Raw genomic sequence first — 24,640 nt, 5'->3', positions numbered from 1 at the left:
GTATTGCAGCTAGATGATGAATGATGGGCATATTAGTAAGGAGCAGCATGATGATGAATGAGATCATGACCATCGGTAGCTTGATGATGAACAAGACCATGGAAGATGCAGCGTGATGAGCAGCATGAAGCTGAGAGAAGCTCTATCATCAAGGTTGAAAACATGTGATAGTGCAGCAAGGTGTCACATGGTAATGTGCAGCAAATGAACGAGAGTCAGCACTACGATAGGTGGCGCCGTCACCTTGGAGAATCAATTAAAGCAGAATGTCTTCAACTGATCTCATCGTTATACGAAATGATCTATGCTAGATCTAGATAAGTCAATGTGTTGACTTCTATTGTAAATGTACTATCTCTCTCTCTCTCTCTTTCTCTGCTGAACTTTGAAGAACATAAAAGAAGAATTGATCAAGGGTTTCCCCACATTGTGGGGTTTGTCCCTGGCTACATCTTTTGTCATCTTGTCTTGGCTTGTCTTCTGCGATTTATATTTATGTTCTATTTGCAATTTACTTTAACGTTGATGTGATTCCTAACTGTGAAAATTTAAATAAATTGCTCTAGCATAGAACATACCTAAAATTAACAGTTTTGCTTGCAGTCTTCTTGATTATGCCAATGGAGGATTGTTCTTGGTCTTGGAGGGCTGCTTTGACTTAAATACATTTTAGTATTTTACATAGGCTCTTAAAGACCTCCTTTACACATGACATGACTCTTTGACATAATAATAAAATCTTAAACACATCAAAAAGAAGTCTTTTGACCTATGACACATCTTGCTCATGAAACCCATGTAGCAAGGCACACAAAAATAATTTATTCTTTTTTATTACATCATTTACAAAGATCATGAAGACCGAACCTAGCTACATTTTCTTCAACAACTTGTGATTATCTTTGAAATCTTATTAGCTTCTTTTTAATCTTCTTTTATCTTCTTATCATCAAGCAGCTACCAAAAACATGAAGATCAACAAATGCACTAGATATAGGCTGTCAACCAGGGCTAAAACCCCTTTACTAGGGGAAAACCAAAAAAACTTCTATTTTCTTCCTTTAGAACTAAATCAAATGAGATAACCAAGACTTTTGATCAGACCAAAAGACCTTCCTCACTCCACCAAGTCAGCCTCCCAAGATGAACAGACAAACTTCAATAGTCCACCCTAGTCAAACTACTTCAACCCTGCAACAACTCGGATTTTTGGCCCTCCACCTTCAGAATTTCGGCCCTACTGCAGACCTGCAACTTCGGCCCTCCTGCAGCGGCCTAGAAACTTGCACATGTGGCAGAAAATAGAGAATTTCAGCTTCCTTTTGCTTGACAAATGTCTCCCTCTTGTTCACTAGGGTTTTCTCCTTCTTTTCTAGGAATTTCACTCTTGTTTCTTCCTCCTGCAACTGCAGATCGAACTTGCTTGATTGGATATACAAATGAGGTCGAGTAGCTGCTTATTTATAGTGGTTCTGTGTGGTCGAATTCCCTTAATGAGGCCGACTTGACTGGAGGGAAGGATGACTTGGTGGAGGATTATATGAACAAATTACATCAAAATAAATTTTCTTTCTTGACAAACAAAGCCCAAGAAAGGTCTAGATTGTGATGACAAGGACTATGACTCTTGACATAAACCCTAGAAGCACTCAATGGGTGCTTTGACCTAAAAATAAAATAAACAAAGCATAGAACTCATGCTAATAAATAATTTTATTTTTCTTTCTTTTGACAAATACATTACATCATGACTCAAATACCATTATGAAGACCGATACTAGTTACATTTCTCAACACAATGTATAGTACATGATGTTTTACAGCATCCTTTTAGCCAGTACATCCAACGACAACAGTCAATAAAGGTGATGTACATATGACTTCACTAGTGCCTCCAAATGGAAAGACTGATTGGCCAGTATCTTCCTGATAAATAAATTTTATATTTTTAAAGGAAAGCTTTCTTCTCAAATGAAAAGAATCAACAACCTATATATCGACTGCTTGTACAGAATGAACTAAAAATTTAACCATTTTTTCATCATCCCCAGCTGCATGGATAAGAAGGTTTATAGAAGAAAAGAAACCAGAGCCTTATTCTAACCTGATTTTGATATTCTGTAATAGTGAATAAAAACTCACAAGATAAATTCATTGCAAAGACAACTCCATACTGAACTCATCTGCACGTTGACAAAGATGCTTCCAAATCTGCTCTGGCTTTCTCTAAAGCATCTATTAGCTTCTCAGGTTTCCTCCCACCTGCCTGTGCAAAGTTTGGTCTCCCACCACCACCTCCACCACATAGTTTGGCAACAGTGCCTACAAACTTTCCAGCCTGTAGTCCACTCTCTATAATTTTAGGACTAAAAGCTGCAACAAAGCTCACTTTGCCATCACCTGGACAGGATCCCAGAACAATGGCAGCAGGATCATCCAACAAAGTTAATAGATGTTCGGCAGCTACTTTGAGAGACTCCGCATCAAGATCATCCATGTTTGCTACAACCACCCTGAAATATAAATTATAAATCAGATATCAGTTAATAAAATTCGAGAGTATAAATTTTAACTAAAGCACAGTAATGTTATTCAGCAGCAACAGGTGTAGATAGTATGGGTGTAATAAAAAAGCTTGTTGCAGGTTTCAGTTTCATCTGGAAGATCTGTTATTTTCTATTATATGATAAAAGAAGACACATGACATTTGCTGCCTATTGAAACAGGATAATGAACAAAAATGCATCACTAGATTGGTACATTGCAATAGATCATATGTATGTACAGTATACCTAGCTTTAGCAGTTCCAACAACAGAAGCCGTATCTGCAATTGCTGATGCTTTTATTGTGGCTATTTTTGATCGTAATGCTGTAACCTCATTTCTCACTGTTCTCAGCTCTTCCAGCAGGTTATCTACTCTTGTAGGTATATCTTCTCCCTTTACCTGTAAAATAGATTCCTTCTCAATTCAAAATATATGATTTCACACCATAACTACATCTTAGAATCAAAATCTGTTTTTGAGAAATATATCATATATTACAGAGTCAATTGACATTGTTAAAAATGAAATTATGTTGTCATGCCAATAAATCTAATCCCTAGAAAACAACATAAGCACATATGATATAAAATTAGCAGGAAAATTCCTGGACATGAGATAAGAGAAACATCTCATTAATAATGATTTTCTTCTGAAAAAGTTAATAATAATAGTAATAATAACTTCATTATAGAAAGAGATAGGATATCCAACCTGATTTATATGTGGGCTTTCTCAACTTGGACACATATGTCACTCCATAGAAGAAAATCTATTGTCAAGCCAATGTCTTCCCTATTATTTTTTATTTCTAGAAAAGTATTTTTGTCTCGCACTCATCTGTTTCTCAGCACTTTCACACTTCTGATATGAACCTCAATCACTTTATTTTCAACTTCCATTTTTAACAAACATTTTTGGAAGTGTTGGAGGGCAGTGTTACCAAACTCCGAATCCCATTGCACTCCTGAGTCTAAGACTCTAACCTCACCTTTAATTGAAGACAATGTGCTCCCTCCTGTTTGAAAAGAAGCATTTAGTGTACACTTGCAGGAGGAAGAAATTCCAGCACCCACTTCATCCTCCATTCAAGGCAAGGGTTTGGTAAGCAATGTTGCTTTTCAAATTTCCAAATATGATGATGGAGCTCTTAATGATTTGAAGAGGATAGATACAGTAGAGAAGCCGTTGAAAAGACAAAACATTGCAGCACCTTCCACTAGCTCATGTGAGTGGTGTTTTTATTAGCTACTGCCTTACCTCAGCCACAAGGGCTTGACCAACCACAACCAGACTCGCCTCCTCACTGAGGGTCTTCCCATAACTATGCCCTAAGCTATGGCTGTTAGATCTGCAACTAAGTTCTACAGTCCAGTTCTCTAACAACTAGGTACATGTCCAACTGTGGACTTAAAACATCCCAGCAATTCTTTGAACACTTCAGCCAATATTAATTTTTGTTCAAATGTGTCACTAGGTTCAGTCTTCATAATGACATATGTAATCATGATTTTATATATTTGATGTAAAGAGAAAAAATAACATTATTATTGGCATTCTTGAGGCATGGGTTTCATGCTCAAGGTTATTTGATTTATAGGTCAAGCACCCATTGAGTGCTTCTAGGGCTTGTGTTTGAGTCAACAAGTCATAAGAGTCATTGTAATATGTTGAAGACCCATTTGGGCATCATGTATTATGTAAGAGAAAATTATTTGAGTCACAAAAGACCCTCGAATGTTGAAGTTTCTAAGTTTACTTACTTAGAAACCCTCCATGCACTTTATCTGATTTATTCCTACCTACTTGTTATTTTCCTTAACAAGTTATTTACAATGTAAACACTGAAAATAAACACTAGTGCATGCTCAACATATTACAAATCAGCAACTAAAAGAAACAGAAACAAACACACCATATGACACCAATATTTTTGGACTAATGTCCCTAGAAAAACCCAATGTGGGAAAACCGGTGCAACTATCTGAGGGTTTTCTTATTAAGCAATATCAGAGTACAATTTGGGTGCTAAAACTAGCCTAACCAACAAAGAATTTCCTTGGCAGTAATACCTCCCAATTTCTGAATCTCCTGGCTGAAACCCTGGATAATCCTTTCGGCAGCTACTCAGCACAAATTTGCCCCAGAAACCCCAACGTCAGCCTCTCTAGGGACTGCGTCAGCCCCTCTCTGTCCCACGTTGGCCCTGCGTCACCCCGGATGGGTCTACGTCAGCCCTGGGATGCCCTGCATCAGCCCTCTGGCCCTCTGTGTCACTCTCCTTGGCTACTACGCTGCTCTCACAGCACTATCTCTGCCTCTCTATACTCAAATGCCCCTCAGCTACATCTCCCGATCACTAATTCTATCTCTCTTAGCAAACCCCGCTCTAAAGAATAGAATAACTGATCACTCTGATTATTTCTCCAAGTGACCCTCAAGCCTTCTCTTGTACTTTTCTCATTGACATATCAACAACCGAGATTAAGTCCCTAATCAACGGCTAAGATTAGATTTGGCTTGATCCATGTCTTTTGGACCATTCTAACACGGTTTCATATTAACTCACATTTATATTTTAATTTCCCTAAGTTTAGACTTAAGAATTCCATTAAAAATATTAATTATTTTAATATCTCCTAAGTTGTTTAGAATCTGCCCAAACCCTTTCTAGTATTGGAGATCTCATGTGCCCCAACCTCTCCACCAAATCTCATGGCTAGAGCACATCCGATGCTACCCCAAATCAACACTCCCTCTTAGCGATGACTGTGCTCTAGCAATACTCCTTACTGAGTATTACTCTAATCATCCGACATCAGTCCCTGTGCTGATGCTAGTTCTGCTGCCCACCATCCTTTGCACTGTTGTATCCGGTACTGCTACCCATGGTTCTACCACTGCCATTGCTGCATCTGTACAATAGCTCCCTCTGCATCCGTGTTGTTGCTACTCCTTTCTCCCAACACTGCATCCACACCGCAACTCCTCTCATCATGCCGCATCGTGCTGCCCACTGCTGCACTGCAACTCAGTTACTAAGAAGTAAGTAATTGATCTCCCAACTATGACCTCTCTATTGGGCTAGAGTCACCCATTGATGCTGAAGCTCCCTCTACCACTGACAAGTGCTCCCTCTCTGACCTCTGCGCTGATACAACAACTCCCTGCATCTCGCACTGTTTCACACTTCTCTGTGCCATCCTGCACTAGTGCAACTCTCCCGTGCCTCTCACACTGTTGCAGCTTGCTAGCCTGGCACTGTCTCGGGACTCCTGCACTATAGCTCTCTCTACTGCTCCATCTGCATCCATCTCTACCCACATCAACCAGTCCTGTTACTCCTCTTCGGGGCTCCCGTAGCAAGGTCTAATCCAAGAGTCTGGGTACCTTGAGTATCCTGCCCCTCATTACCTGTAGTCCACCTAACTATAGCTCGATGTCTCCCCACTTTTGCTCAAGTGGTGTGTGTGCACTCATGGCACAGTCATCGTTTGTCAAAACTTCCTTCTCTGCCCGTGCTGGCGCTGCCTTAGTCTTGGAAGACTCTCCCTTACTCCTCTTCCTTGGACACTGGGTCACATAATGACCCAGCTCCCCATAGTGGAAACACTTGATCATGGAGAAATCTTTCTTCTTCCTCCTCCTGCTTGACTTTGATCCCCTTGTTGCAGCTACCCGTCTTCGACTGCCGTCTGACCTCTTCCTGGCGAAGAGCTACCCACATTTCGTCCCAAGGTGGAAGTGTCCCTCTGCCCAGTATGCTCTAGACAAATACCTCCCAGTCTTCTGAGACAACATTCAGGGTTGTCCTCACCATTAGCTCCTGATCCAGTCAACTGATATCGAATCTCATTCAGTCCTCCGAGGAAGGTATCAATTGGTTCTCCCTTCTTCATCTGATACGACCTCAACTGATTCTCAAGCAACATTCTTCTCTGCACAGAAGTATGCTGGTATAGGTTCTTGAGAGCCTCCCACATCTCAAATGTCGTTTCCTTCTTGGCTATGTGTAATACTACATGATCCTTGACCCCGTCAAGGATAATGCTCTTGGCCCTCGCCATCACCTCCTCGTACCTGTCATTATCATTGGGGTCGACTGGGACAGCTATTACCTTCAAGGCGAAGTTCTTGACATGATTCCTGTCAAGTATGGATAAGATTCTGGCCTTCCAGACTGTGAAGTTTGATGCTCCATCCAGTCTATCCTGGTCTCTTACTCCGTGTAGTGCCATGATGCTCCTCTACTTCCCTCCTAGAAGTTCTCTGTTTGACTCCTCTGAGTCTCTACTTCCTGTCTGGAAGTTCTCTTCTGGACTCCCTTTGAGTCCTCATTTCCCTCCTGGAAATTCTTCTATCATTGTTGAGATGCCCCCTACTCTGATCGTCTTGTGCAACCATACCACTGATCCATGTTCCTCGACTAGAGACCCTCGGTAGCAACTCCTCTGGCCTTGCTTTGTCAGGTACTATTCTGACTACAGTACCTCACCAGCGCCACTCTGCAATATTCCCGCAGCCTTCTAAACCCTAGCAACCTAAAGGTGAGAGCTCCTAGGGTCTGCGCCAATGTTGCACAAAGCGCCCCCCCCCGCGGTTCCAAGCCCCGAAGCGCGTCCCGTACGGAAGCGCCTAGGAAGCGTCGCTTCCGAATTCGGAAGCGCCGCTTCCTGTTTTTTAGCCGCTTCCTGGAAATTTGGAAGCGCGGTACGGAAGCGCCGCTTCCAGGCCTCCGAAGCGCGCTTCGTACGGCGCTTCGGGCCTCAGAAGCGTGGCGCTTCGGAGGAGGAAGCGTACGCTTCCCGTACGCTTCGGAAAGGAGGCCGCGCGCAAGGCAAAAAAACAATTTTTTTTTAATTTATGTTAACTTAACATAAAGGGGGTGGGTTAGGGTGAGGTTAGAGTGAGATTAAGGTGAGGAATGAAAAGAATAAAGCCCCCATTCATTCCTCATTTTCTCACTTTGAGTTTATGAGAGTTGGAGAAGAGAAGAGAGGAGAGGAGAAGAGAAGAGAGGAAAGGAGAGGAGAAGAGAGGAGAGCTTGGAGGAGTGAAGGAGGAGGAGCTAGGAGAAGGAGGAGGAGCTTGGAGCAAGAGCTTGGAGGACTTCATCTACAAGAGCTAAAGAGGTAAGTTCAAACCCCAAACTCAATTTTTTGACAATTTTTTTGTATTTTTCTCCTCCCTCTCCTACTCTTTCCCATTGTTTCTACTTGCTCCTTTACTTACAGGTTGTCCACCACCTATATCCATATTCCAAGATGGTGTTCTTTTGGCTTCTATGTATCATTCCACTCTTGGTTTTAATGATGGCAAGCGGGAATAGAAATAGAAGGGATGAAACACAAGAGGACAGTGGTCCCAATATGAGTGATCCAATGTATGATGAGGAGGAAGGGTTTGAAGAGGAAGGGGATGAACCTGAAGAGGACACTAAAACACAAGATGGGAAAGCTACATCAACACCCTTGTGGAACTATGTGACCAAACTTGATGGGGGAAAGGGTGGTGGATCTTACAAATTTGTGTGCCCTCATGGTTGTCATGAAGGAAAACCATATTGTGGTTCATATACCCATTTGAGGAGGCATCTTTGTGGGGTGCTGGACAGTGATGAAAAAAAGGGTCCTGTAGGGGTACAAATTTGCCCAAACATTTCAACTGAAGAAAGAAGAAAATACATCCAAATAGAGATGGTTGCACAACAAAAAAACAAGAAACAAAGAACTCATTCTAAATCAAGTGCAACCTCTAAATTTGGTAGCTGCTCATCTCCTCATGGTACTTCTGCAAGCTCTGGAGGTAGAAGAACAATAGGGGATTTCCTTAATGTCGCTGGGAGGGATGATGTGGATGGAAAGATAGTCCGTTTTCTTTGTGCTTGCGGTGTACCATTCAATGTGCTTCGCTCTCCGTATTGACATGAAATGGTAAAGGCCATCAATGAAGCCCCAAAAGGATACAAGGCCCCCAACTATGAGAAAGCTAGAACAGTGTTATTAGAAAGAGAAAAAGCTAAGGTTCAAAGAGCTTTGACAGGTTTTACAAATGAGTGGGTAGATTCTGGGGTATCCATTGTATCAGATGGGTGGACAAATATTAGAAACCAACATTTGATAAATGTTCTTGGTGTTTCTTCTAGTGGTGCAGTATTTATTACATGTCATGACTCCTCCTCCATCACTGCATCTGCACAAAACATTGCAGATCTCCTATTGAAATCAATCAAAGATGTTGGTCCGAATAATGTGGTTCAAGTGATCATAGATAATGCAGCAAATTGTAAGGCAGCAGGAAAAATTATTGAGCGTACTCATCCACACATCTTTTGGTCTGGATACCTGGTTCACACATTGAACCTTTTGATGCATGATATTGTGAAGCACAAAGAATGTGGGTGGATTACTGAACTTTACAGGAGAGGGAAGCAGCTCATTAAATTCATCACAGGGCATACAAGGGTAAACTACTTCTATGGCACTTACTCCAAGTTGCAGTTGCTTAAAATTGCAAAGACAAGATTTGCTAGTTATTACCTCACCTTTAGGCGGCTAGTGAAGGTGAGACAAGCTTTAACTAATCTGGTGTGTGCTGAAACATGGGATGAAATTAACACTGACATAGATGGTGCTAATGCAGTCAAGGACACTGTTCTTGACAGTTACTTTTGGTCACAGGTTAAATATGTTTTGCAATTCACCAAACCAATTTATTACATGATCAAGTTTGCAGATTCAGATCGACCAGTAATTGGGGAGGTGTATGAGAAAATGGATAGCATGTTGGGGCAGATTAAAGACATTGTTGAGCCTAGAGATACCACCTTGTACAATTATATTCGTGTAGAGGTGCAAAATCGATGGGAAATGCTAAATGTTCCATTGCATGCATTAGCATATGTTTTGACACCTAAATACTATCATCTATCATGGCTTTCAACACCAACACCTGGGGGGGGAAGCAGGAGAAAACCACACCAAGATCAAGAGGTTCACAGAAAATATATGGCTACATTGAGTAAATTAATCCCTGATAAGGAGGAGGTTGCATTGGTACGGAGACAGGTGAGCAACTATATGCTTAACACTAGTCCATTTGGGAGCATGCATGCAATTAAAGATCGAGAGACTTTTTCTTCTCTCGAGTGGTGGAACATGCATGGAGAGGGTACTCCACTTCTACAGGGTTTGGCATTGCGGGTGCTATCACAGGTGGTAAACACTTCTTCTACAGAGAGGTGTTGGAGCTCTTATCATCCACAGTGTTAAAAGGAACAAGTTGAGTTTAGACTGGGCAGAGAGCTTGGTTTATGTTCATTACAACTTGCGATTGCTGTCCCATTACTGTGAAGATGCAAAGTCTAATAAAGACCTATTGATTTGGGACAAGAATCCAGAGGAGCCCAATTTGGAGGATGGAGTGTTGCGATTAGAGAAATTAGAGGATGCTCTTATCCAAGTATGTCCATTGTGGTATGAATTTTCCAATTTTTCCTTATAAAGCATTTCTCTAATTCATGTTTTTAATTTTTTTGTTAACTAGTGTTTTTTTTTTGCATGAATTTTTTGAGCGATTCCAGGATGATGATGATCGTGTTGATATGCCACCCCCACGCCCATCTGGTCCCTTGGTTCCTAGGTTCCATGGTTCAACACCAACAGCAGGGGGTTCTTCTTCATCAGTTTCAGTGCCACTTCCACAACTTCCACCGGCACCATCTTCTTCATTGCCACCACGTGGAGGCCCCCGCCCGCCGACACGTTCTGTTCGTGGTGGAAGGAGGAGAGATTAGTAGATATATTCACAGTCTACTACTTTTTGTCATAGATTACTCATTAGATTTGTAGGCTTGTGAATTTGAATTTTGAACCTTTTTTGTCTTGGCGGTGACCAAGTGACATATTTTGTAAACATTATTATTTGAATTTTGGACATGACAAATGTTGACAGTTGCTCACTTGCTAGATAAATCATAATATGCTCTATGTTTTATGTTTTATAATATGCTTAAAAATTTGATGTATGTTTGTAATAGTTAGAATATAGATGATTGTTGTACATACTAGTAACTACAATGGAATCATGGATGCCATATCTATCTTGATTTATGCAAAAATATGCATGTTTTCATGTCTTCTACAATTAATTTGCTATTTGGGATGTTTGTTTTGAGTATAAATGCAAAAATATATAAAAATATATATATACATAGCAGACGCTTCGCTTCCCAGATTTTTGGAAAATGACGCTTCCGCGTCCCCGCTTCCAAAAAACGCTTCCGCTTCGCTCTCGCTTCGTGCAACATTGCTCTGCGCAATCCTAGCACCGCAACCCAACCTCCTCAGCCAACTCTGTCAGCCCTCCCAGCTACTGCGTGGCTCTACGTGAGGCTTCTCTTGCCTTCCTTCGCCTCTGTGCTACCTCTTCCCGGCTCACCCTTGATGACACAGGGACTGCGTCACCCTTCCTTGTTGTCGCTCTGCTAGAAAGTTGAAACAGCTTCTGTCACCTCGGGACAACTGTTTTCTGTTGCTATTGTTCCACTCGGCTGATGTCCTTTAGTCTTCCTGTGATCTGCAATCACCCTCTGATATCATGTTGAAGTTTCTAAGTTTACTTAGTTAGAAACCCTCCATGCATTTTATCTGATTTATTCCCACCTACTTGTTATTTTCCTTAACAAGTTATTTACAATGTAAATATTGAAAATAAACACTAGTGCATGCTGAACATATTACATATCAGCAACTAAAAGAAACAGAAACAAACACACCATATGACACCATTATTTTTGGATTCATGTCCCTAGAAAAACCCAATGTGGGAAAACCAGTGTAGCTATCTGAGGGTTTTCTTATTAACCAATATCAAAGTACAATCTGGGTGCCGAAACTGGCCTACCCAATAGAGAATTTCCTTGGCAGTAGTACCTCTCAGTTTCTGACAAATCTCCTGGCTGAAACCCCAGATAATCCTTTCGGCAGCTACTCAGCACAAATCTGCCCCAAAAACCCTAGCGGTAGCCTCTCTCTGGATTGCGTCAGCCCCTCTCTGTCCCACACTGGCCCTGCGTCACCCCGGATGGGTCTGCGTCAACCCTGGGATGCACTACATCAGCCCTTTGGCCCTCTGTGTCAACAACGCTAGCCTCTTTGAGGCTCTGCGCAACTCCCGATTGCCTCTGCGTGGCCTTGCATGAGCCTTGGCTGGCTATGCGTCACTCTCCTTGGCTACTGTGATGTTCTCCTGACACTATCTCTGACTTTTTGTCTTTCTGTACTCAAATGCCCCTCAGCTACATCTCCCAATCACTAATTCTATCTCTCTTAGCAAACCCCTCTCTAGAGAATAGAATGATTGATCACTCTGATGTATTCTCCAAGTGACCCTTAAGCTTCCTCTTATACTTTTCTCGTTGACATATCAACAGTCGAGATTAAGTCCCTAATCAACGGCTAAGATTAGATCTGGCTTAATCCATGTCTTTTGGAACATTCTAACACAGTTTCATATTAATTCACATTAATATTTTAATTTCCCTAAGTTTAGACTTAGGGACTCCATTAAAATTATTAATTATTTTAATATCTTCTAAACTGTTTAGAATCTGCCCAAACCCTTTCTGGGTATTGGAGATCTCATGTGCCACAACCTTTCCACCAAATTTCATGGCTAGAGCACATCCGATGCTACCCCAAATCAACATCGAAGACAAGTCAAACTTGCTGCATCAAGTTGGCCTTCAAAGAATGATAAGTCGGCCTTCCAAGAGGAACATGTTGGCCTATTAAGGGCATCCTAGTAGCCTATATATAAGAGGTAAGTCGACCTCATTTGAGCACATCCATCATTCATCCAAGAAGTTCGATCACAAGTCAAGAAGAAGTTTCATATCAAGCAAAGAAGACAAGAAGACAGAAAAATCGAAGTATTTCAAGAACTGTTTTGGGTCTTTATTCCTCACACGTGTGAAGTTAGGGCATCAATCTCGCTGCATTAGGTACCAAATTGCAGTCACGCTAGAATGTCGAGTTTTGTCTCTAAAAGAAGTCTCCTTTGCAAGTCGAATTTCCTAGGAGAAGAAGCCATCTCAAGCGAAGGAGAGAGAAGGGTAAAAACACCATATTCTCCCACACGTACAAAAACTAGTGTTTTTGCAGTAGCCGAAATTGCAGTGATAATTGCAAGTCCGAAGTTGAGGTTTAAGAAAAGAGTTACAACAGTTGTGAAGTTGGTTTGACTTGGGTTGACTTTGCTAGAAGAAAGTTCTTCAAAGAGAGGCTTGACTTGGTCTTGGAGGGTTCTTTGTCAAGCGTCATGTTAAAATCTGAATGTTTTATACAAAAATTTAAAAATTCTTTGCAGAAACTTGAAAGTTCTATGTAGAAGTTTGAATGTACTTGCAGAATATTGAATGTACTTTGCAGAAAAACTGAATGAAACTGAATGTACTTTGCAGAAAGTTGAACGTACTTTGTAGAAAGTTGAATAGACTTTGCATAAAATTGAATGTACTGTGTTGTTATAAGTACTTAGAATGCATATTTCCTCTTCACAACTTTTCATATCAGCGATTGTAAATAGAACATAAACTTAAGGATCATATGAAGACAGCCAAGCACAAATATGAGACAATGAGAGTTAGGTCCAATGGCCAAAGCAAAACCCACAAGGAGAAAACCCAAATGATTATTCTTCTATTAGATTTCTTCAATTGTTCAGCAGAGTACAAAGAGAGAGAGAGAGAGAGAGTGAATAAAGTCACCAATGTTTGATCAACTTGCAGCTGAAGTGCTCTTGCTCTTTGCTTGAATATCTCCTCCTTCTCTTGATAAATCTTGACGTTCACACTTGCTCCAGCGCTTTCCTTGCTCTTACTCTTCACTTGCTCTCACACTTCTCTTGCACACACTCAACACTAGCTCTCCTTCTTCACAATGAACATGCTACACTCAACTCTCACTTGCTCTTGCTTAAATAGATGAGAAAGGAGAGGAGTTACAAAATGAATTCATTCCTTCAGCCAATAATAAGATAATTGAATTCCATGAGGGGGGAGTTACTTGAGGAGAAATGTTACTCATCCCAAGAGTAGAGAGAGAGTTACACTTGTCTTGAGGAGTTACAATTCGAATTAGGGAAAGAAACAGTTACATTTAAACATGAGAGAATATTTGGTGAGAGTTACAAATCAAATTGAATGAGGGAGTTACAAGTGCATTTAATAAGGAGAAGTTACACTTTTGCCATACATTGAATTAGTGAGGGAGAGTTACATTCTCTTAAGTGTGGAGTTACTATTTTATTCCAAGAGAGAGGTTCAATTTTCCAAGTAAGATATTCTCAATTTAATTTACTTATTTCATGAGAGAATTCATTTTTATTAATCCATTAAAGGTGAATGACTTTAGACTATTTTATAAATAATAGTATCATAATAATAATAATAATACTAGTAAGGATAAAAATATTAATTCTTGACTTGTATAATCATGATTGATTTGATTTTAAAGTGGATTCCATATGTCAAGATCATCCTTGATCATTTAGACATGACTTTCTATTTTTGGAAAGTCATATTAGAATATTTAGAAATGAAATTTTAGTATAGTTGGTTCAAACAAAACTGAAAGATATGATTTCTTCTAGGAGAAATTCATCCCTGAGCTATCAAATATTAACACTCCCTCTCAGCTAGGGAAGAATTTCTTTTTGCATCACCTCTGTTCTCTTTCATTCATCTCAGTTCAACTCTGCTTTGTGACATCTACAACAATGAAGTCGAAATCTAAAGAAGAATCATCCACTTGACACAAATTTGGAAAGGAAAGAACCATCGCATGTCACATTGACAAGGATTACACTTGACCAATTTTCATCTCAAAAAACAATTAGGTGATAAAACACAGGCATCACAAAGGCAAGACTCAAATAAGTCACACAAACAAGAATCAAACACAACCAAGTATCAAGTGGAACACATGCATCCTAGACAAGTCTCACTACACCTATTAGCTAGATAGGTGGCTCTTCCCACATCCCAAATTTTTGGTCGGATGCATACTGAGGTCTACTCTTGTGGCACACACTACACAAAATGTCCCTCATCCACAAGATATTTTCGACATCATTCCATAATCCTGTGAGCTCTAACAGGGGGGAAAGGCAACTCAGTGTTCTCAATCAGCTGTGATTACTTCCCAGAAGGGTCACGTCCATAAGTCCAAGTTGCTTTCTAAAAACCAATAACTTTCCTTTCGGTAAAGGCTTGGTAAGAATGTCAATTATCTGATCATCAGTGGAGATGTGATGGAGCCTCACTGCTCCTCTCTGCACCATATCCCAGATATAGTGATACTTGATGTCAATATGCTTGGACTTGTCATGAAACACATGATTTTCTGCAAGACGAATCCTGCTCTTATTGTCACAATATATAATTGTTGTGTCTGAAACTTGCTCAAATAATTCCCCAAAAAGCTCTCTCAGCCAAACTGCTTCACAACTAGCCATGCTAGTAGCAACATACTCAACTTCAGTTGTACTCAGTGCAATAGACTTTTGTTTCTACTCATCCAAGAGATCACGGAAAATCCAAGGCTAAAGTAGCACCCAAAACTACTCTTTCTATCAACAGAGTTACCTACCCAATCAGCGTCAGTATATCCATGAAGTCTTACATTTTTAACAGTATATTTCATTCCTAAATTTATAGTTCCATGCAAGTAGCTGGGTACATGTTTTGCAGCAATCTAGTGGGCATGAAAGGGATCAATCATACGGTGACTTAAACTGTTTACATCAAAAAAGCATATATCAAGCTTAGTGTTTACCAAAAACATCGAAGCACCAACGAGTTGTCTATACTCTGTGGGATTTTCTAGACTAGGTCCTGCAGCTTTGCCACATAATTTCTTAAAGTTCATTTCCATAGGAGTATGCATCGACTTACATTCTACCATATCAAATCTTTCAAGAAGCTTAACAACATATTTCTCTTGAGAAAGATAAATTTCACCAGGTCTTTTCCAAACCTCCAGATCCAGAAAGTAATGGATCAAACCAAGGCCTTTCATTTCAATTTCGTAAGATAACTCCCTCTTACACTGGAGGATAAGAGGTTCTCCTCCTATCAAAAATAAATCATCAACATACAATACCAAAATCAAAGGTATACCTTGGCCTGTCTTGAAGTAGATGTTTGGGTCTGCACTACTTGTGAAACCAAGCTTTATCAGGTAGCCATCAATGTGAGCGTACCAAGCTCTTGGAGCTTGTTTCAACCCATATAAGGCTTTCTTTAGTCAGCATACATGAGTTTCCCTGTCATGCTCTTCAAATCGTTGTGGCTGTTCCACAAATACCTCTTCCTTGAGGAAGCTATGCAAGAAAGGAATTATCACACCCATTCGGTGAAGAGTCCATCTCTGGCTAGCAGCTAATGCAACAACTAATCGAATAGTAGTATATCGAACTACAAGTACAAAAATCTCATCATAATCTATTCCCTCTTTCTAAGAGAATCATCTAGCTACAAATCTAGCCTTATATTTTTCAATACTACCATTTGCACTATGTTTAATCTTAAACAACCATTTGGAAGTGACAACAAATTTACCTTCAGGTCTAGGAATCACTTCCCAGACATCATTTTGGATGATGGACTCGTACTTTTCAGTCGTGGCATCTTTCCAGAATTGTTCTTTCGCAGCTTCTTCAAAGGTGCATAGTTCTACTTAAATGATGTTGCTCATGGCAGCAACATACCCTTGAAACTAACTTGGCTTCTTACTTTCTCTGAATGTTCCTCTTGGGGCAGCATGTTGTTCAACATCTTGTAAGGTATCTCGCAACCATAGTGGTCTCTTTCTGGTAGGAGGATCATGTGGTGGAGGATCTAGAGGATCCATGGAACCCATTGGATTATCAGCAAGCTCATTCTCAGGTTTCAATTTAGACTCAGATGCAACCTCTTTTTCATTAACAGCTTGTCTTTTAGCAATGGAAGGAGGAGGAGAGTCTCTTGCTTTTCTAAGAGTTGCATTTTCATCAAATGTTACATCTTTGCTAAACTCTATAATTCTTTGACCAGGTACTTAAATTCTATAAGCTTTTGAATTATCACAATAAGCAACAAATGTACCTTTCTTACCTAAAACTTCCAGCTTGTTCCGTTTCTCTTTTGGCACATGGAAGTATACAGGACAACCAAAGATTAGCCCCAAGGGATAGCTCAAATGGTCGAGTTCCCGTTGCTAAGCACTTTCCCAGTTGGGAGGTCACGGGGTCAGATCTCCTCGACGCCCTCGGGGTTAGGCCTGTTATGGCCGACAGGCAGATCCCTTCAGGTAGAACTGCCCCGCTTCTCTACCGTGGATGTAGCGGCCACTCAGTGACCGTGAACCACAGCTAAAAAAAAAAAGGACAACCAAAGATTCTCAAATGACTCACCTCAGGCCTTTTACTAGTGAAGACTTCTTCAGGAGTCTTATTGTCTAAGGCCTAATGAGGAGTTTTGTTTTGCACATAAACAACCATATTTGCAACTTCTCCCCACAGAAACTTTGGTAGATTTTGATCATACAGCATGGCTCTGACTGCTTCCATAATGGTTCTATTCTTCCTCTTAGCGAAACCATTTTGTTGTGGATTGTACGACACGATGGTTTTTTTCTTTAATCCAGGTTCTTTGCAAAGATCATTAGCCTCATTGGAGGTGAACTCTCCCCCATTGTCAAATTGGAAAGCTTTGATCAACTTTCCCGTTTGATTTTCAATCAAAGCCTTGAAATCTCTGGACAAGTCAAATGTTTTCCCTTTCTTTTTTCAAAAAGAATATCCATGACTTGCGAGAAAAATCATCAACAAAAATCATGAAATACAAGTAGCCACCAAGAGAAGTAATAGGCATAGGTCCACATAAATCAGAATGTATTCGCTGAAGTACTGTTACCGCTCAAACTAGCAGGGGATCCTAGAGGGGCACTTGCTAGGTCAAAAGCAACAATGAAGCTAAGGCCACTGTCACCACAGCTAAAGCTTCCTACTCTTTACAAACTTTCACCGATGGGAGGAGACCCGATATATAGGGAATCACTTATGAAGGACAGATCAACTAAGATGGATGTGAAGTGATCTCGGTAACCTTTTCCTAGGAAAGACTCAAGAGTGGGACTTGCTTGCTTCTTAAGCAAGGTACAAGATTCTCTAAGATAGGGGAGTAGGGATTTGAGGGCTTGGCTTAGGGAATGTGACTTGTAAAGGAGCTTCCTAAACCCTAAAATCCTTGTGGAACCTGGTTTCCCAAGTGGTTTTTGAAGAGTTGACTTTGATAAGATATGGGACCACACTGGACCAAGTGGACCCAGGTTAGGTCAACGGGATAGGATTTAACAATTGATGATATGCTTGACCTAATTAGGGAGGAGAAAGGGATCAAGGAATGAATTTCCAATGAAAGGCAATGCAACGATCCCAATGAGGTTTCTAGCCTAAGGGAAACCAAAAGAAAGAATTGGTCTTCGAGCAAGGGCTTATGATATTTCAAGATCCCATTGTCAAAATCTCATGAAATTTGGAGGGCTTCTTGAGCACACACTAGTGCAATTGTGGACCAAAAATCGAAGTATTTGGATGGCTAGATTGTGAGATATTCTAGGCCCTAGGTGACCTATGTCGAAAGACCTAGAAAGAAGAGGAGAAGGTGAAGAAAAACAAGTTTTAGGGTGATGACCCATGGTAGACCAATGCCCAATCCTTTGGGTAGATTGGAGTCAAGAATGAATATGAATTCAGATTTGATTTTCTTGGTCAAGGTGGCCTTAAAGGAAGCTTCACTTTGCACTAAAGCAAAGGAGAGTAGCTTCAAAGACTTTATACTTCGTTTTGCAAAATAGATGGCTTATCAAAATAAATTACAACCATGAAATATCCCTAGGAACATTCACCCATCATACATAGCCCATACATGAAGCATCACTATCTAGAAACAAAATTTCCACAACTTCGCAATAATAGATGTAGCAAATTAGCCCTAGAATAGCAAAATCCCAGCAACAATGTATGTCACAAAAATAGAGCAAAAGGATAGCATTAAAATTGCACTTACATGTATTAGAGTATATCCAACCATCAAAATTTTGCCAAACAAGAAGCTCCAAGACGAGAAAATGATCCAAACATCAAAATTCATTCCATGCTCCAAAATTTCATCTCCCTAGAAGGATGGCAAAGTCCTCTAAAGAGATACAAGTCCAACTAAGTGGCGATGCTAAAATGAATTCACATCACTTGTAATTAGACACTTCTAATGAATTTGATTTAGCTAATTAGGCCAACATTAGCCCCTACAATAAAATAATGTGCAAAATAACTAACATTTCGTGACAAACCCACCAAACTAGCTCATAAACAAAAGAATAAGCCTCTCAAGAGGTCGAATAATGAAAAGTATGTGTCATTGGGCCTTGGAGGAGGCCTAATGGAGTCCATATGTGCCATAATGTGTAGTTGAACTCCCAAAAGCAGTGGACAAGGGATTGGCCCCTTGTAATAACCTGTTGTGCTCCAAATGACATGTGGGGGCACACAAGTGTCCTCATGGGTCTCCAAACAAATGAAAGATCCATGTAGATTGCCTACAAGGACTAGGATGATGGTGTAGTCGATGCCACATCATCGTGCAAGTCCTGGATCATCTGCCAAGTGTATGATGCAACTTTGGGGCCAACTGGGCATGATGGATCAGGTGCATCTTCCTTGTCCAATAAGTGAACCACGAGCAATCTCTGAATGGTTGTGGGGATCCATGGAGTGTTTTCTGTTGTTGTGGAGGCCCATGGCTCTCTACACACACCCTACATGTGCCAATGTAGCCCTCTGGGGTCAGGACCCCGTATAGGGAGACCAAACCCAAATGGAAACCACCTACAATCCTGCATAAGATCCAATGCATCCTCGTGCCTTCCAACACACCAAGTCATTAAAGAAATCAAGTAAAAGAGTTTATAAACCATGGATAACAAGTGAACACTTCATAATGGCATGCCCTTCCATAGTGGGATTTGGCATGTGCTAATGTCTCCTAACTCCAACTAGGGTTAACCAAGCATCCTATTAGGTGGTTTCTACCTCTAAAGGGGGTGGTATGTTTGTGGTACAACTTTCAAATAGTAGTGGCATGTGGCATAATGATGGAATGGAGTAGGGAATGAAAGGAGGCAACCTAGATTACATGCCATGGTACAAGGGTAGCTAATAAAAGGGAAGCTCGCGCTTGGGTAAATAATGTCTAGGAGGGAGCAATCGTGGTGCACGAGTTACCTCGGCCTTGATTTTTCCACCCTTCTTGATATGCCTTCTGCCTTTTTATGATTTTCTTTGGTTAACTGCTCAAAGCTCTAGGTAATGAGAGCATGATGCGTAAAGTATAGCAGTGGATACCCCCTTATAAGATGGGGTAGTTCATTGCCAACCGAGGGTTGGGACAATCATGAGTTTCTAAATGATAAAGGAGGCTCATCAAGGGCCATGTAGGAACTAGGATGATGGCCATGGAATGGAGCAAAGCTCATGCCATGGATTTTGCCCACGTGCTAAATGCTTTTATCCCGGCCATCTTTTGCATTTTGTGGTACAATTTCCTGTTGAATGTGGCCAATTATGATTTTTCTTTTTCTTTTAGCTGCATCAACCTTCGAGCATCATTCCAGGGCCGAACCAAGATGTGGGGCAAGGGGATGGGTGGCTGGCCCTATGTGGACCTAGTGGAGGAATGTGGACCTAGGTGGGAGGAGAGATGATTGGGGTCTAATGAGCAGAAGGGGAGTAATATATGTGAATCGGGGAGCAGGACCATGCAATCAAAATTAGGGTTTCCCATGTAGTACCATCCCTAAAACCAATAGGTCAATAAAAGAGATCCCACGGGACTAGGGTGCGAGGTTAACATCCCAAAAGAGACCTAGGGGACGAGCACAGACCTAAACCACTCTTTCTGTTGAATCCCGCCATTAATCCATGCCCAAATTTTCCATGATAAATAAACTAGAATACTTAATTACGAAATAACAAGGCATACCTTTAGGTTTGAGAGGCCCACCTTCAAACATACGATCATGATAGATGGGTGAGGGACCACATGGCTAGCTCAAGTGGCAGAGAAATGGCACATCGAACTAGTTGGTGGTTGTGAGGGGCTGTTGGCTGCCAGCTGAAAACCATCATGGAGAAAAAAATTCTCCTAGGAATATCACCCACAAAATGGTGGGTAACAAGTACCTGACTAGTTTTTGTTTTACTTGAAAGGAATAGTCCCTTTATATGCTTTCCACTTGCACATCCTGTGCGAACTCCTTCATAATCCATTATGATCTCAGTGATTCCAGAAACCATCTTCCTTACATGAGGTAAGGCTTTGTAGTGTAGGTGAACGAATCTTTTGTGCCATAGCTCACACTGAAGATCGATATCATGGACCAATGCATGAATGGGTTTACCATTGATTTTGTAAAGCCCTTCACATCTTGATCCAAGAGTGAAGGTTTCTCTCATACTTGAGTTCAAAGGCCAAGTTAGAACTTTTCCATTAATAAAGCAACTTTTATTCTTTTATCTTCTAGAGCAGATATGGATACAAGATTCTTTTTCAAACCAGGTACATACAAAACTTCTTGCAGAAAAATAGATTTGCCATCATCTAATTGAAATGAAACTGAACCATAACCTTTAACTTGGTGAGTAGAATTATCTCCAAGGATAACATTTAAATTAGTCTCCCTCTCAACTAGATTAGAGAGTGCCTCTTTGTAACCAGTAAAATGTTTGGAAGCACCACTATCAACTAACCAGCTATCAAATGAATCTGTAGAAAAACTGGAAAGAGAAGAAACAAGAAAATATTTTGATTGAGTTTCTGTTGCATTATTTCTATATCTTGGATTTCTTGTTTTCTTAGGATGCCCTTTTCTTTGATTTTCAGAAGAGTCTTTTTTATAATCAGATTTGTTTTTGAATTTAGGTGTTCTTCTTCTTTCTTTACAGTCACGAGCAAAGTGACCATGTTTTTGACAATTAAAGCATCTAACTTTTGACATGTCTAGATTCCCTTTATTTGATTTGAAAGCAGATTTCTTTTTATTACCTTTCTTTCTCTTGTCATAGGCTGAAAATGCAATAGGTTCTCTTTCTTCATGATGTGAAATTCTCCCTCTAGAGATCATTTTGGCCTCCTCTTGGATACACTTTCCCAGGAGCTCATCAAATGTGAGAATAGTGTTGATGTTGCTAATGGTGGTGATAAAAGTCTCCCAAACAGGAGAAAGGCCTCCAAGCGCAATCAACACCATTTCTTTGTCGAGTACAACTTCACCAACTGTTGACAGTTGATTCCTGATTTTGGTCATTCTCAGGAAGTATGCTTGAACCGTCTCTCCTCTGTTCATCTTGATGTCCTTCAGTTGATTCTTCAAGACAATAATTTGGTTCAAGTTACTAATTGCAAACATGTCAATTAATTTGTCATACATTTCTTTAGCTTTCTTCAAACCAAAAACATAAGCAATGAGATGATCACTAAGATAATCAAGAATAATTTTTCTAGCTTCGAGTTCACCCTTTTTATATTTGGATTGTTAATCAAGGTTGTCATTGATGTCAACATGGCATTGGTTGTGATGGAAAATTCTTGTGATCTGTGATGTTGCCCTTTGATCATAGTGATGAAACTTCTTATGAAGATGCCATAACCTCGTGTATATTATGATATCCTTGATGAAGGACTTGATCACATATGATGACATGGTTGGAGATCATATGATGAGATGGATTGAATATAGCATAAGCATTGAATATATATACAAACAGAATAGAAGCATTATACAAAAGGAGCAATCCCAAGGAGCCAAAGGAAAGCCATCAGAAGCCAAGAGCAGGAGCGACAAGCCAAAGAGGAGGAGTACCAAAGAGAAGAGTAAGACACAGTTCAAAGAGAAACCATCGAGAGCCAAAGGAAAGCCATCGGAAGCCAAGAGCAGGAACCAAGACAAGTCAAAGAGGAGTAGATCAAAGAGAAGACCACATATGCCCAAGAGAAAAAGCAAAGGGAAGAAATAGTGATATCAGAGGAGCAAAGAGAAATGATATCGGCGAAATTTCCAGAACCAAATCGGAGAAATCATATTGGCGTTTTATTTTGTGTCACCACCCAGAACCTCTGATCTTCGATATGCGATGTGGACCTCCGATCTCCAAACTGTGATCTAGACCTCCGACTTCCGATATGCGGACCCGACTTGTTTTAATAACAATTTAATTGTTCAATCGCATCCACCACTTTATCATAGTTTTTGAAATGGCACCTCCGATAAGACCAAGGGTCCGATTGTCGATATGGTTGCGGACCCGACTGGCCTTATCATAACATTTTAAAATATAATATCTTGTCTGTGTGTCAGAACTTCCCTATCACAAGTTTTGCAAGCCATGTCATGTTAAAACCTACGATTGTGATATGTTGCGGACCTGATTAGTTTATCATAACGTTTTAATGAAATATCGCATTTGGTGCATTGAAGGACAGAGCTAGTAGGGGCGATGTGTGATATCGAGATATCAGCATTGTTGGAGTTGAAACTTTGGCATGTACACAAACTAAAAATCTTCGATATCAATGTGGTCCCGATGTACAGTGTAAAGTGATGATGTGGCATCTGGGACCTCCCGGCATTCATGTGAAAAATCCTAAACCCGGAATCCCTACTGTAGCAAACTGTTGTTACTTCTCATACTTGTTAATCCATAAAAGTTATTTACTGTGTTCTACAGTAAATATCGCAGTAAATACAACTGCAACATTCACTATTTAAAATAATATTCTGAAACAAGAAACTGAAAAGGAAAACAATACAACACAAGTGACACAGTTGTTTTTGGACAAATGTCCGCGGAAAAACCCAATGCAGGAAAACCAGTGCAGCAGCTCTGAGGGTTTTATTACTACGTAGTAGTAATTTATGAATACAACTTCTGGATATCTCCCCGGCAATCCAGTTATAGAGAATATCACTGACGGAGAGATCTGTGAGATTACCTCACACTATCACTGGAAATCTTGGTTGATCCAACCCCTAAATGACTGTCCCTGGCTATCTTTGGTTGCCTCTACGCTGCCTTTGCGCAGTCTCTACATCAACCTAGCATCAAAATTCAAACCCTTTGGGGGCAACGTCACTCCTCCAGCTGATCGATTTGCTGCCTAGGAGCTTCGATTTCTACCTCCCGATCTCACACCCCGGCTCCCAGCTTCTGTAATCGATTCCTTCAGCAAATTTTTGGACTTCCTCTCGGCTTTTCTGTTGCCTCTACGTGGCCCTGCATCAGCCCCTCTAGCTCTTAGTTGCCACTACTGGATCTCCCTCTGCATTCTCTGCTGAGTATTCTCCAACCAGGAAAGATTTCCCTTCGGATACTATCCCTTCCCCTCACTGCAAATGATCACTATCGAAAATCTCTCCGGCAGCTGCTCAGCTTCAGAAAATCGAACTTCTAATCTCCCCTCTATGTGTTTTCCAAGAGCCCATCAAGCCTTCTCTTATAATCCTCTTGTTGATCAATCAATGGCATGGATTAGATTATAATCAATGGCTAGGCTCATATTGACTTGATCTCCCCCTTCTTCTAGAAGTTTCACCTACGGTTTAGATTAATACCCTTTAATTATTTTAATTTCTTAAGTTTAGAGTTAGGGTCTCATTAAAAATAATTAATTATTTTAATAAAATTGTCTCCTAGTGGAATTTCCCAAAATTATTTATGGGTATTGGAGAATACATTTGTCTAGGCCTCCTTGCAAAATTTGAGACTTAGAGCACATCCGATGCTACTAGAAATCAACAATTCACTGTAATATGGTTTCGCATTGTTTAAAACCTATGGCCCCTCCTATCTTGCTATTATAATATAGTTTTCGTAAACAATGAAACCATGTTATATTTAGTCGATTATTAACAAATACCCCTTTTGATATATTTTCAATGTGCCACCTCATCCACAAGTCGACCTCTCCTCTAATAAACATGTCTTTTTGTTTATTGG

The 24,640-nt window shown here is 40.4% G+C and overlaps 1 protein-coding gene across 2 annotated transcripts in view; it reads right to left on the bottom strand.

Annotated features, from left to right (window-relative positions):
* Positions 1–1,923: 1,923 nt before the first annotated feature.
* Positions 1,924–24,640, bottom strand: part of EMB1030 (Alanyl-tRNA synthetase, class IIc) — a 348,351-nt gene continuing 325,634 nt past the window's right edge. For both annotated transcript variants that reach the window (XM_089405768.1, XM_089405769.1), the window contains 2 exons: positions 2,793–2,947; positions 1,924–2,513 (listed from right to left, as the gene is read on the bottom strand). In XM_089405768.1, the coding sequence (XP_089261894.1) occupies positions 2,180–2,513; positions 2,793–2,947 (489 nt within the window). In that variant the 3' untranslated portion in view covers positions 1,924–2,179. The remainder of the gene's footprint in view (positions 2,514–2,792; positions 2,948–24,640) is intronic.

The sequence above is a fragment of the Pinus tabuliformis genome, chromosome 2_2, assembly GCF_031772625.1.
Source record: "Pinus tabuliformis cultivar Carrire ecotype Pingquan chromosome 2_2, CPIR1, whole genome shotgun sequence".
Lineage (NCBI taxonomy): Eukaryota > Viridiplantae > Streptophyta > Pinopsida > Pinales > Pinaceae > Pinus > Pinus tabuliformis.
Note: the sequence above shows the minus strand (reverse complement) of the source record. Positions and strands in the feature narration are given on the sequence as shown.